The sequence below is a fragment of the Rhodamnia argentea genome, chromosome 2 (assembly GCF_020921035.1).
Source record: "Rhodamnia argentea isolate NSW1041297 chromosome 2, ASM2092103v1, whole genome shotgun sequence".
NCBI classification, from domain to species: Eukaryota; Viridiplantae; Streptophyta; class Magnoliopsida; order Myrtales; family Myrtaceae; genus Rhodamnia; species Rhodamnia argentea.
This window is the reverse complement of record NC_063151.1, coordinates 8,796,397-8,810,277: the sequence shown is the minus strand read 5'-3', so window position 1 is coordinate 8,810,277 and position 13,881 is coordinate 8,796,397. Positions and strand designations below refer to the sequence as shown.

The following is a 13,881-nucleotide window of genomic DNA, read 5'->3' as shown; positions in this document are numbered from 1 at the left end:
CCATGCATAGACAGAACATGCACTTACAATGGTATACTGGCCTTAGGATTTCCATTAAGCTGAACTTCATTTCGATCCACCAGCATAAGTCAAAATTCAGAATAAAGACATTGAGCCCAAGTAAGCTGCAACTTAAAATACCAAGCTCTGCGCATAAAAACGAATTAAACAACACCTTTGATCATTATCAACCCACAGTTAGTAAAACAGGTGAAAACAGAGGCCTCAATGCATTGCAGCAACCAAGAAACAGAGCCATCACCTCTTAAACGTGTGCTATGTAAAAAGTAAGACCATATATGACACAAAGAACAAGGTTCAATCACACTAGCAAGAAGTTAGAAGATTGATCTCGAGTTAGAAACTGCGACCCCAGTTTCCCTGAGTGAAGAATGACTAATGCCAGAGCGAAACGTTGGCTTTAACGCTAAGCACATCGTTTCACTCAAAGGCCCATTGATTCTCCCTTCGAACCTCTTCCTCTTCCTCCGGCGTGAAGTCATTCTTGATGTTGAATGTCTTCCTGATCTCCTCAGGTGTCTTCCCCTTGATAATGTCAGCCACAGTCTGGCAGGTCAGATCCAGTAACCCCTTGATGTTCAGATAATTCGCTGCCTGTCACATATCAAGCAAAACGCCATACGGTAAATAATAAGTACTGCAATCCTTAACGAGACGAGATTCAACTCAACTTCGAAAGCTCCTGAGTTATCTATAATAGTGCTGCTGAAATAGTCAATCCTCAGCATTCACTAAGCAAAAACCCAAGTGATAAGACATCATCGCGTGAAAACGAAACCGAGATGAGCTCCAAAAACCGTGCTTCAATCTTCAAAAGCCACGTGAAACAAAGAACTTCCAAACATGTTCAGGACAAAGGAGCAACAAGTACGCGATCCGTTATTACTACCGTAACATCTCCTCGAACCCTAGACTCCGATGACGAACTTACACTAGACTTGCACGTACAAAACATAGCCCGATTAAAAAGAACAGATCCTCAACCATATTAATCAGCAAAATCCAACATCAAAATCCTCGCCGTCGGCGAGGAACGCCTAGACAAGGCAAAACAACATCCCCGCACAGAATCTCCCACGAAACCCAAACCCTACGCGGAATCCCCGGAATCGAAGAGTGAGCAAAGGGAACGAGCACCGACCAGGATGAGATCGAAAAGAGTGGCCTGGTCGACCTTGACGAACTCGGCGTCCCAGGCCTTGAGGTCGTCGTCGGCGACGGAGGAGGCGCGGTCGGCGTCGACGTGCTTCTTGCAGTACTCGATGACCTTGGAGAGGATCCTGCTGGTGACGTTGGGGAGGGGGATGCCGTCGTCGGCGCACTCGTCCTCGATCATGTGCTTGATGGTCTGGGACTCCAGAGCCACCGCCTCCTCCACCTCGAAGGACTCTCCGTCCGAGCTCTTGAGGATGATACTGCGAGTGGACGACATGGCTCCTGCGCACGCGTATTCTCGGGAGCAGAGGAAGGCGACGATTCAATTGCAGGGAAACCCTAACGATTTGGGGGAAATTTCTTGAAGGACTTGATTTTATTATCTCCGTCGGGGACTGCGGGCCGTTTCTTCGAGGGTGTTTTTGGGTTACGTGGGGCGAAATAACCGTATAATCCCGCTGATGACGTGTTGTAACTAAAAATTCTTGACCGTGGTTGTCATTTATTAGGATGCGCTTGGCCAATCGAACATGACATCGGATAGGTGATAGGATATGATCGGATAAGATATATGTCCCGCTCATCTCTCTTCTCTATCTCTCCTTCCCGGCCAAGGCCGTCCCTCTACGCCTCCCACCGAGCTCTGCCTCGTTGCCGTTGAATATGATCGGAATTTTTGCGACTAAGAAGTATCTAATTTTTATCTTTAAGATGAAAGATTTGGGTGAAGTAACTATTATCTTGTGAATTAAAGTTAAAAAACATGGTGGGGTTACTTTTTGAGCCAAAGTGATTATGTTGAAAAAAATGTAGCATTTTACTTTCAAAAAATGAGCATTTCATTTGATTCCAATGTTAAATTTAATTATAATACGGGTATAGCAATAAAAAAAAAACTTGAATATGCGAGTGCTAGCATTGTGCCTAGACTTGATATTATTTTTTTTATCTGTAAATTGAGTAGATATACTAATAATCCAAGTATAGAACACTGGAATGCTATTACTAGAATTTTTTGTTATCTTAAGATAACTCAAATTTTGGATTATTTAATAATAACTATCCGGCTATATTATAAGGATATAACGATGCTAGTTGATTACGAGTGTGGGATATATACGTTCCACTTATGGATGGATCTTCACGTTAAGAGGATGTGCTATATCTTAGGCAAGCAATAGCAAGCAATAGACAAACATGAATAATTCATTGAATGATGGAATCTAAATTCATTACTTTAACATCAACTAGCAAAGAGGCTGAATGGACTATACATCAGTTGTTGTACATCAAATTATGGGCTAGTTTTATCCCTCTTATTTCTATTCACTATGACAGTCGGGCTACTTTTACAAAAGCTTGTAGTAGCACTTATAATGGCAACTCTAGGCATATTAGTTTAAGACATAAGTACGCAAGACAATTGATTCAAGGATTGTACCATAACAATTGTCTATGTAAGGTAAAGCAAGAATCTAACTAATTTCTTTATAAATGTTTTACCAGAAGAAGTGATAAAGATGAGCTAAAAATTAATGGGGCTGAAACCCTTCGACAAAATCACCAATAATAGTACCTAACCTAATATCAATACATCACTAGTTATAATTTTTTTTTTATCGGACACTAGTTAAATGGTTTAATGGGTAAGAATAAGTTACTGAAGGTGATTGTTTGATACTAACATTAGCCTAGACATGAGAAATCAATGTCATCCGTAACGTTATTGTAGGGTGAGTTATACTATTAATGAAATATAATATAAGTTAGCAACATGTTTTAACATAAACACGCGGTAGATATTTCACTTATGTGTGCATAGAAGTGGTATCGCTTCTTACGAAAGTTAGGGTTATTTTGTAGAAAGCTCATTAAAGAAGAACAAGCACAAGGCCATAATAATGCTAAGTAAATTATAGAATTTTTCGTTGAAACAAGAAATTAATATATATATATATATATGCATTTATCCGATTTTATTATTTAAAATAACAAGTTAACTTTGATAGAGTTTTGTACCACTACATAAAAGTTTAACTCGAAAGAGATATTTTTGTATGTATATTAATCTCATGTATTTGGCTATATTTTTTTTTTAAAAAGTATTTCGCTACAAAGATGTGACTTCTCCCACTTGGCGGTTATCTTATTAGCATTTATTTCACAGGGATACCACATTTCAAAGGTCATATCTGTTAAAAAAAATTCTCTATTATATATTCAACGTTTTTGTTCAATATTTTTTTATTTCAACTTTCATTGTCATTTCTTTCTAAAGATATACCATCTTCTTTCCGATTGTTTTCCTTTGAAAGTTGTTAGAGAAATATAAGAATTACTATATGATATTCTCACTTCGAGACTTTATTGTATGTAGAAAGATTTTTACTAATAACCATTAGCAATGTTATGGGATAAATAATTTCTTAAAAAACGTGAATCAACATCTCAAAATCCGATTTTGTTTCTCCCCATTCTAAATATTTTTCCCTAACAAAGCAAACACCCATCGGAAGATCTTCATTCCTGAGATTAGGATCCATTTATGCCGGTACTATCTCATTGATTCGAAGCTCTCCCACTGAATATTAAATGGCCGTACTTTAAGTTTTCATGTGATTTATTGTTAATCAAGCTATGCATAACGTGTCTGAAATCTCTTTGAAGATATGTGGAAATTGAATGTCGTTAAATGGTCTTCTTACTTGCAACATATATGTAGGTTAGGAAAATTCTAATTAGTGTGCTTGCTATTAGGAATTCAAATGCATACGAATTTTTCATATGGTCACTTTTGAAGGGAAAATTATCCAAAAAGCCTTAAACATATTGTACGACAACCAATTCAATCTTAGCATGCTAATTGTGTCATTTAGTCCTAAACCTTTAATCATAACCCCTTTTTTAAATCAATTTATGACAATTTGGCAATTTAGATATAAATCTTTTTTTTGTATCAATTTAGTCCTAAGCCTTTTTGAAGATTTGCCAATGTAGTCCTAAAATTATTATTTAGACATTTGGCCGAAAGGACTATATTGGCAAATCATCAAAAGCTTTATGACCAAATTGGTACAATTAAAAAATTTATGATTAAATTGGCATATCATCAAAAGTTTATGATTGAATTGAAAAAATTAAAAGGTTTAAGGTTGAATTGACTGTCCGTATAATAAGTCTAGAGCTTTTCGGGCAAATTTCCCCTAGCTTTTGAGCTATGCATGCAACTAAAGATTGATTGTTGGAACTTATTGCGTCAATTCATTCTATTGCCCACTCAAAAGAAAATGATTTTTATGTGGCACACCGGCGACATGAAAAAATGATTCTTAACATAGAAATCACACTTATTTAGTATTTATTCGGGCGTCATACATGGACATGGAAAAATATTAAGTGAACAAAAGATTAGTGCAGGAAAAATTGAGACTGAAATTGTCGAATGTCGATGGACATCATAAAATTCTCTCGATCCAAATCACGACTCGAGCCATAAAAGAAGACGTTGGTTTCTAGGGAAGACGCGTTCGACATTCAATCGAAGCGATGGTGGAGCTCCATGGATGTACATGATGAACCTCATCTTGCCCAAATCAGAAGAACTTATTGAGATACTTAGTGATGAGGGGAGCCACTAGGGTTTTGTATGCTTTCTCCGTGGGGTGGTAGCTGTCCCAGAACACGTAGTCGGACACATCGGTGCACGTGGACGGAGTCAGTTTGTTGCACAGTATTGCCACCTCGATGTTCCCCGTCCCGCAGCACCCTTTGTCGGCAACCATAAAACCTGGTTTGATTCATTAAAAGAGAGAGAATCGTTAATCCATCTCTATTTATGCGGTATAATGTTAGAGCAGAGCTTAGACATGTCTCTAGAAGATCTTATGATTGATCGTGCCAATTTGACAAGAGGGACGATGACACGTGTAGGACGATAGTCTATCGTTCGATAACGGTGAAAGAGCGTGCGGTTTTAGAATCATATTGAGAATTTAGATATATCGTTCATTGCTTGCTTTAAATTCATTTAAGTGATTCGAATTTTGAAATATTATGTCCTTTGAAAAGTCGTGATGGTAATTTTACAAAACATTTTTGTTTTCCTTTCTCCCTAATCTATGATTGGTGGGTAGTAAGTTATAAACATCACTCACATTCTTACTTAATTAAAGAATAATGACATGGATATTTTTTGAACTGTTTTCCATGTTCAATGTAGTACTTTAACTCTATTTTTTCAATCTAATCCTTGAATATTATAAAATCCACTCAATGTGGTCCTTTCGTTAAAAATTCTAGCATTGTCAATTGATATACTGTAACTTATGTTAACTTGACATTAGATTTGCCATACTGGCGTCATTTAAAGGAACAAAGATTTGTAGCCTTGGGAAAATGTCGTTACAATCCAAAACATAATTTTGGCCTAGGATGTAAACTTGACCATTTATTTTATAAAAATGTACGTAACGACACATTACACATAATGAATGTCAAGTTCAATGATTAGATCGAAATGAAAAAAAAAAACCCTCAAGGATCCACCTATATCATTACCCTTTAGCGAAATATAAATATGGGTGCGTTCCATGTATATAACCACCAATCAAAAGATTGGTTGGAAGAAGTTTCCTCAAATCAAGAACGGGGAAAACCCCGATTCTTCCATAAATCCCGCCTACATATATGAAACCTATTTTTTTGTTGTTTTGCCACACCTGAGAGCTTGTAACGATAAACTCGACCTTCTATGGGCGATTGACCTAATATGACCAAAAATAATGTGCCTACACACCAAGTCGAGAATCTAATGCTACTAGAAAAGAGAAAAAGGCATGAACATATGGACGGGTCACAACTTCCTCTAATCACTCTTAAGATTAGTGGGTTAAAAGTTAGAGAAATGCTTCCCTCACAAGATCGTCGGGGACGGTACAACCTCGATCGTAGATCTACACATCATCACCTCGTGTTTTGCATAAAACACTTATTGATTAAGAGATTGTGTGATGAAAAATAACTGGCAGTACTATCAGACTGTTAGGCTGACAAAACCCTAAAAGTTATGAGCATCACCCACTAGCAAAATTAAAGAAATATAAATACGAGTGATGTATCCAAGATTATAATCCACTGATCAAACAAGTAGTTTCCTCTAGCTAAGTTGGAGGAAAACGTGGCACTTTATGGATGTATGTATGGATAATTACGGACATGTCCGTTCACTCTGCACGACAAAAGACTTATGTTTTGTTTTCTTTGGATCCAGGAAACAGGGAGCAAACCCGGGGCAACACGTTAGTCACCCCCGAGATTCGAACACTCAACATTTTGCGAGAGGAAGAGTGCCCGAACCCCCGGCGCCCCCCCGGTGGGTGATCAAAAGACTCATAAAGTATTGCTTTGATCTTACCGTGTTTTTGGGGAAATTTGATTAGGTCGAGGAGTGGGTTGTAGACATCAATGTAGACCATCTTGCTGTGGGGCAACTTGCCGTTGAGAGAGTCGATCTTGGAAGAGAGCTTGGTGTTGAACGACTGAGCCGCAGCGTTGTGCTCCTCTGCACAACCTCGTACCGCTCCACCTGCTAGTGTCCTTTGGGAAGGAACGCACCCTATTGGCGGTGCGCTAAACACTGCTATTCTTCGAGCTCCGAGGTCATATAAATCCTTCGACGATCAAAGCCGATGTTAGGGTGTATTGCTAGGGTTTCTTGAACACTTGAAAGCAAAAGTAGATGCAAAATTCCAATCATACTCAAAATTAGGTGGCTCTTGTGGAAGACAATAGGAAACAGCTACCTAATGAAGCCGGGTCAACTTCTATGCAACGATTTAACTTGCGCAACCTCATGAGTTTCTCGTCATGGGATGCAATTTCAGCAGGCTAACAAATATATTATAGATGTGAGTGTGTGTGTCGTCGTTGTACATACTTATAGACTTGCGAAAAAGATATTGAAGCAAGGGCACTTTTAGCAACATGATCCATTAATCGTTCTCTCCAACCTTTCAGGCATCACCATTGAAAGAATTTCATATTCTAACAGGTAATTTATGTTACACATCTATCTATGGAGAGCCAAAAGAACAAAATGATACCTGTAGGAAATTGGAAGCCAATCCGACCATGAGGTCAGTATATCCAGGCACGTCGTATTGCAACTGCCTCACACGAGCGGTGAAATAGTTGTTGGCGATGTCATCGCTCCCGGACACCACCATGTACAAGCTTTTGGCCAAGATGAAGTTGGCCTTCTCTTCACCAACGAACCCTTTCAACCTTACTATGTACTCTTTGAAGAGACCCAGCTGATCCGACATTGATATGACCGACTGTCCAAAAGATCGAACAATTTTTCACCAATGGTAGACGCATGACTTAACATGAGTTGTCTAAAAGTACAAAATGAACATAAACTTGATGTGCAGATGTACCACAAGCTTGGGCGTGAGCGGATCATATCCGGAGCCACCGGAAGCGAAGGTCACCCCGGTGACTAGGTCTTGATTTTGTAGATTTGGATCCAAGTATGCGGGCACGGTATCTTTAATGCCTAATTGTTCCGCTGAAATAGGAGACACATTAGGCAATATTAACTAACGTACAAGAGAAAGTAATGTCTGAACCCTAAACAAAACAACAAAATTTCCCTATTATTGTTGACTTGTCGAGGAATTAATGACTAGATAATACGTCGTCGTTAGATTAAATTGAGCCACGTTGTAGTGCTATGATGTAGCTGAGGCGAGACTCAGATTCGGATGACTGGAAAACAAAGTTGGCGAGACTTGTTACTCGATAATGTCAGCTGGGTCATTAAGGGAAAAACATTCAAACGTTTTATAAATAGATTTGAAAGAAAGGAAACAAAATTTTCTACTTTCAAAACATAGAAATCTTATTTTTCTCAAATACCCGCCCCCCCCCCCCCCCCCCCCCCCCCCCCCCCCCCCCCCCCCCCGCCCCCGCCCCCCCCCCCCCCCCCGCCGCGGCCCGCGGCCGCCCCCCGCCGCCCCCCCCCCCCGGTCGGCCAACATATTTTGAGTAGAAATTTTATATCGTTATCAAACACATTTTTTTGTTCAGAAACTCATCCAGAAATAGAAATAGAAAAAACTATTTCTAGCCAGAAATCAATTTCTGAAAAAAAATGGTTATCATTCACGCCCTAAGCTTTTCCCACAATCTGATTCTGACTTGTTGATGGCACTTTGGTGTAGGGTGGTGTTGACTTTGATGGCTCTATTTTCCCCTCTTTTCTGGGCTTCCTTTTTCCTAGATTATATCTAAACGTCCAATTTATGAATCAATTAAAATCGGACGGTTAGAATTAAGATACAATTGGGGAGAGAGGGAGAGATTGGGTTGCAGTATGGGCTTGAGTTTGAGTTTGAGTTTGAGTTTGGATGTGTTATTTGATTGAGTGGGTTTATGGGAAAAGGAGACAGACGCTAATCATTAATCAACATGAAGTGAGTTAAGTAGGTATTGGGGGCACATATGGGACATAGGTAGTGCTAACCTCTTCTATTATTTGCTACAAAATCGTGCCTAACGAGAGACTAGGAAAAATTACCCACTTAATCATGAACTCATTGTACGGATGTCAATTCAGTCTCCTACTTTTCGATTTTGCTATTTTAGTCCAAAAAAAAAAAAATTCCTTGCGCGAAATTTCAATGTAATCTTTCTAGTCAATTTTATCCGGAAGTCACCGACACGACGATCCAATCATCGTCAGCCGTCCTATATGGCACAACGCCACGTCAACGATTTCCGGCAAAAGTTGGCATGAATGACTATATTGAAATTTTGCGCAAAAGGTTCGAGACTACATCGGTATTAGGTATGGTCGATCAGATTTATCATATTGATCACAAATTAAGAGAGAGAGAGAGGAGAAACCCATGAGGTCGGATGGCACTTTGCCGTCGCAGAATCTTCCTGTCGAGATGCCGCCTTGGAAATCCTCGCCATAGGGGGGGAAGTCACACTTGACGAGAGTCAACATATTGTTGTTGTTGCCGGCATCAACAATCGAGTCTCCGAACACGATAACGGCCGGGACCGTCTCGTTCGGCGGCAGCTTCACCACAGCCCTCGCCGGCAGAAACGTAACCGAGACAGACAGCACGAACACGGCCGAAAGTAATGCCGGGGAACGGACGAGCTCGGAAGACGACATGCTTCGCTTTTTGCTCTCGGGTATGTGCCGGTGAAATGGGAAGGAGAAAGGAAGCGAACGTACGTGCGGCAGATGGATGGCGATGTTCTTGCTCATGGCATGAACAAGTTGTAGGTACATATAGCGCAGAAAACGGGGGAACTAGATATGATTAAAATAAGAGAGGGTCTAACATATGAAAGTATAATATGCCAGATTTTCTTTTTCCCGTTTTCGTTGAAACGACACATGAATCATTAGAACCCTAACAAATTTACACTTGTTAATCCTTCTAGAGTTAGCTAGTGAAAATTAAAGAGTTGTGGAGGGGAGAAATTCGGCTTCGTGTTCTAGAAAGTGATTAGAACTACGTATATAGCTTGACTCAACATGGACTTATCACATTAGTTTATAAATCAAACTAAGTATGTTTTTTTTTTAAACTCTGGCTAGCTAGTATTGTCTTTAATTTCTTATTGTAATACAATATGTACATATATGTACACATATCTTAATAATAAGCAAAACCCACTTGTGCCTTTGCCACATTGGGTTAGACTCTACAAAATAAAATTCTTACATGATCTTATGTATACTCTTAAATTATTTAGCTAGGTCCCCATCATAAACTTATCCGATTATCTCTCCGGAGAAACTGCCATATTTGGTCATGGACGTATGCCTCTTGCAAAGAGCAGACGGTACCAAATTTCTCAATCCGGTTCGGAAATAACATATACTTAGAATGGCATTGCATGATTATCATACGATTAAGGTGGTGCTGAGACATAGACATGGATTCTACTGGTAAAACCTCACAATGCAACAGATTTTAGCACGACGGAAACAAGTACTACACCTTTTGTTATCCGTCCGTTTTGCGAGTTGGCGCCATAGTCGGATTCGTTTTTCGTTCATCAGGTATTCTCAGAACGAGTCTACGGTAACATTTTTCGTATGAGGGAACATGTGCTATAATTAGTATTTCCCAATTAAGGTTAGTCTTAGGACAGGAGCTATAGCAAGATTTAGAAGAAATTTCTCTTTCGGGTTGGACCGACAAATGAACCAGGTTGGGTGATTGTTGAGGATTTGATGGGAGGGATTTTGTGGCTGCTGAAACGACACGGAGGAGGGTTTTCTAGTCACAACGATCGGCATATGAAGTGTCTTGCGAACGTTGCCCGGAAATGGGGCTTCGTCTTTCTGTCCGTGCAAAAGGTTGGTCGTCTACCCCTCCTCGATCCGGCAAATATCCTGAATCTTCTGTTAATTAATTAATCAAACGACTCTGAATTGATTAGTCAAATCTAGGATACGCTGAAACAAGCGCACGTTGTGACCTAATGTTTTAATTTCCTACGGCCACGGTGTTTGGTCAACAACCTGATTAAAACGTTGCGGACATCCTCGTTAGGTGTGGGTTACCAAAGTTAATGTTGGTGATTTAGGCCCTTAATCGATCTCTTTCCTTTACAGATGTGAGATCTTGCGTGACCCGTGATTAGAAAGTTGTAAAGCGACCGTGTGATGCTTGCAAGACAAAAGGACAACACTAGGCTCTGCGGCAATTTTAATTTTGTTAGGCTTTGATCACATTGTTGACACTAAAAAATGATCAAATTTTGGGTTTATTATCGATAAGTATTAGACTTAGTCGATGAGAGCAGAGTTTGGTCAATAATGAACATAATAATTGACAACTCGCTAAGGAAGTTATCTATAAGAGCCTTCATCAAGACTTAAGAAGTTGATCGACAAAGTCATTGATTGCCCTACATAAGTGCTAGGTGGTTATGTTTTGCTAGATAATAGGAGTTATTTCTTTATTCAAATGGAGTAACCTCTATATGTAGCTGTGTGTAGAGAGTTATAAATATCCCAAATTATTTTATTGTAAGAGGTACCCAATCAATCAAAGAACTCAATCTTCACGCAAATTTATTTTCTATCTTTACTTTCCTACAATTTACATGACCATCGCAATAGTATCTAGTCTTGGTACTTTTTTTTTTTTTGTCATTTATGTTCTTGTTCAAAATCAATAAAGGACCCTTCACAACTTTTGTCGATTTACTCATCGATTCATTCACATTTCTAAAAGATACTTAGTTGACTTATAATAAGACGGCCGTGGATTATAATACTTCAGTCGCATAGGGAGAGCGGTAGAAGATAATCAAGGGGAGAAAGTTGATCTTTTGATGCATCATACTGATGAACATTTGATGGAGGGTTACCAAATCCCAACATGGTGTTAACCATGAGAAGAATGTTCAAAGAGTAGCATAATGACATGGCCAAATACATTGTGAGTTATATATTCGATGTGATCAAGCCGATCGCCATCAATGTTGCGCCCTCTTAAGGCCAAGGTCGTTCAACAGGTACGTTCCTAGTCTTTCTTGTTTATTGATGCTAATAATGTTGGTCAGAGTAGTCAACCCTCTTTGAGAATTATGCAAAGATCTGAATCTTCTAATTGAGATCAAAATGATGGGAATAAATAGGCTAATATTTGTCAAACTAATCAGATTGGTAACAATAATTTAACAAATCAAACTGATCAATAGGCCGATAGACTGTCAAATGTCGAAAATGTAACATTAGTGGCTCCATTGGTACCACCCAATGCAAATATTCTTGTTGGGCATAACATGTCAATTAAATTTGGCAAGGCCAACATTAGCTAAAATGGCCAACACAAATCCATATCTGGACCCTACACGGTTCTCAAAAAAATCCGACAACAATTGGGTTGGACATATTTACGAGAAACCACATCCCAATTGAGTCAATAACCAGCCTTTTTTTCAAGAGGTTTCAAATTGGCCGACTTTGCCATTTTTCCCTAGGGAAGATGAGCAATATACATTCAAACACATTGTTGATTTATAGCTCGATGTGGGGAAGCTAGGACAAATGAATTTTTAAGACTTAGATCATTTCTTTTGTCTTTGTCGAAAATTGCTTGCACTTGATACATTAATTTACCATGTAGTTAAGTGTAATTGGGCGAAGATGGAAAGATAATTTCATTATTTTATTTTATAGAACGATATCCTAAACATTGGTCGCTAATGTGGCTAGATTTTATCAATATATTAGCAAGTCAGTGAATCCTTTTGTTTCTTGATTTAATAAGGCAAAAAATGGCAGAAGGATAACATAAGTGCTAAATTTTGTGTAAGGCGCTCACTTTGGTGCGATTTTTTTTTCGAATTACTTAAACACTAATTTTTTTAAATGATTATTTGAGTGCCAAGTCCGATGAGCTCCGTAGAAAATCTTACGTGGCATCTATGTGGCTTGCCGGAGGGTACTAATCAGCAATAAAAAAAAAGTAGAAAATTAATAAAAAATTTCATATAATATTAAAAAAATAAAAATAAGCTAAAAATATAAAAATATAAAAACAAAAATAAAAAAAATACAAGCTGCAGCGGTGAGGGCTGTGCGAACCCTTTCTTTTTAAAAAAAAAAACTTTTAGCTTATTTTTTAGATTTATTTTAACTTTTTTAAAAAGCTAACTTACTTTGTAAAAACTTAATCCATGTGGAGTGAATTTTTGGAAAAAAAAAATTGCCACGTGGACTGAGTTTTTTTTAAAAAATTCCATGTAATATTAAAAAATTAATAAAAAAAACCACGTGGACTATTTTGTCGGAATCTCTCGCTGTTAGTACTTTTTTTTTTGTCGAATCATTGTTGATACTTAAGTTATCGTTTTTTCTCCGATTTGACACTTAAGTGAGTTAGGAAAAATTTTGGCTCCAAAAGGAGCGTCGTATACAAATTTTGGCACTTCGGGTGTCCTTTTACTAGCAAAAATAGATATCTCACTTCGTTCTCACATAAAGAATTCGCTAATTTGGCTTTCAATGGGTTAAAATTTAACTTCCAAGAAAGATTTAAAGGTCAAGATTTTGCCGATTTATTTCTATTGACAACGAGAGTGTCTAAGTATGAACAATTGTTAAAAGACATATATAAAGAGACGAGGATACCTAACACAAAATGCAGCTCTAATGGAAAACTATGAGTCGGAAGATGAATGTGACCTGAATGAAAACATCAAAATAAATGTGGCAAAATGATGCTCGATAAGTCTTACGTTTGTTGACTCTTAAAGCTTGATAAAATGAAAGACACAACAATGCTAGGGATAAAGACACTCAGGTTTACTCATTCGACATTAATATGTTGGACGAAATCTTCAACTTACTTTGGAAAGATGGCCTGATTAAATTAACTGAAGGCCAAGTTATTCCGAATAAAGAAAATTTAGCACATAATTGTGCTGTTTTGAGAAAAAAAATCAAGAACCAATTGGGCAGGGAAAAATTAAATTTGTGGATGACAGGGGGCATATTATGGATCTTGATTATCTAATTTAAAAAATGGAATGAATGCTGAATCATTCCATTCTTTTAAAAGGGGTACACATTGACACCCAAAAATAATCAACTTTTGATTATTATCGACAAGTATAAGGTTTAGTCGATGAGAGCAGAGTTTGGTCAACAATGTATAGAAC

At 38.2% G+C, this 13,881-nt stretch overlaps 2 protein-coding genes across 2 annotated transcripts; both read right to left on the bottom strand.

Moving 5' to 3' along the window:
- Window positions 1-233: 233 nt before the first annotated feature.
- On the bottom strand, window positions 234-1,594 carry LOC115738666 (SKP1-like protein 1B). The gene is made up of 2 exons (XM_030671362.2): window positions 1,163-1,594; window positions 234-615 (listed from the first exon to the last, which is right to left on the bottom strand). The coding sequence occupies exons 1-2, from the start codon at window positions 1,451-1,453 to the stop codon at window positions 442-444; spliced, it is 465 nt and encodes a 154-aa protein (XP_030527222.1). The 5' UTR covers window positions 1,454-1,594; the 3' UTR covers window positions 234-441.
- Window positions 1,595-4,673: 3,079 nt separating this feature from the next.
- On the bottom strand, window positions 4,674-9,448 carry LOC115738675 (GDSL esterase/lipase EXL3-like). The gene is made up of 5 exons (XM_030671372.2): window positions 9,085-9,448; window positions 7,614-7,744; window positions 7,278-7,511; window positions 6,590-6,845; window positions 4,674-4,963 (listed from the first exon to the last, which is right to left on the bottom strand). Exons 1-5 carry the CDS (start codon window positions 9,362-9,364, stop codon window positions 4,770-4,772), a joined length of 1,095 nt encoding a protein of 364 aa, XP_030527232.2. The 5' UTR covers window positions 9,365-9,448; the 3' UTR covers window positions 4,674-4,769.
- Between the last annotated feature and the right edge of the window lie 4,433 nt (window positions 9,449-13,881).

Bases quoted from the DNA above. Each gene is read 5' to 3' on its own strand.
- LOC115738666 (XM_030671362.2), bottom strand. From the start codon at position 1,453: ATGTCGTCCACTCGCAGTATCATCCTCAAGAGCTCGGACGGAGAGTCC. The intron at 616-1,162 runs GTCGGTGCTCGT...GATATGTGACAG, and splicing joins CTCTTTTCGATCTCATCCTG to GCAGCGAATTATCTGAACAT.
- LOC115738675 (XM_030671372.2), bottom strand. From the start codon at position 9,364: ATGTCGTCTTCCGAGCTCGTCCGTTCCCCGGCATTACTTTCGGCCGTG. The intron at 7,745-9,084 runs GTTTCTCCTCTC...CTCCTATTTCAG, and splicing joins AGTGCCATCCGACCTCATGG to CGGAACAATTAGGCATTAAA. The intron at 6,846-7,277 runs GTATCATTTTGT...TGATCGTCGAAG, and splicing joins TGGCTTCCAATTTCCTACAG to GATTTATATGACCTCGGAGC.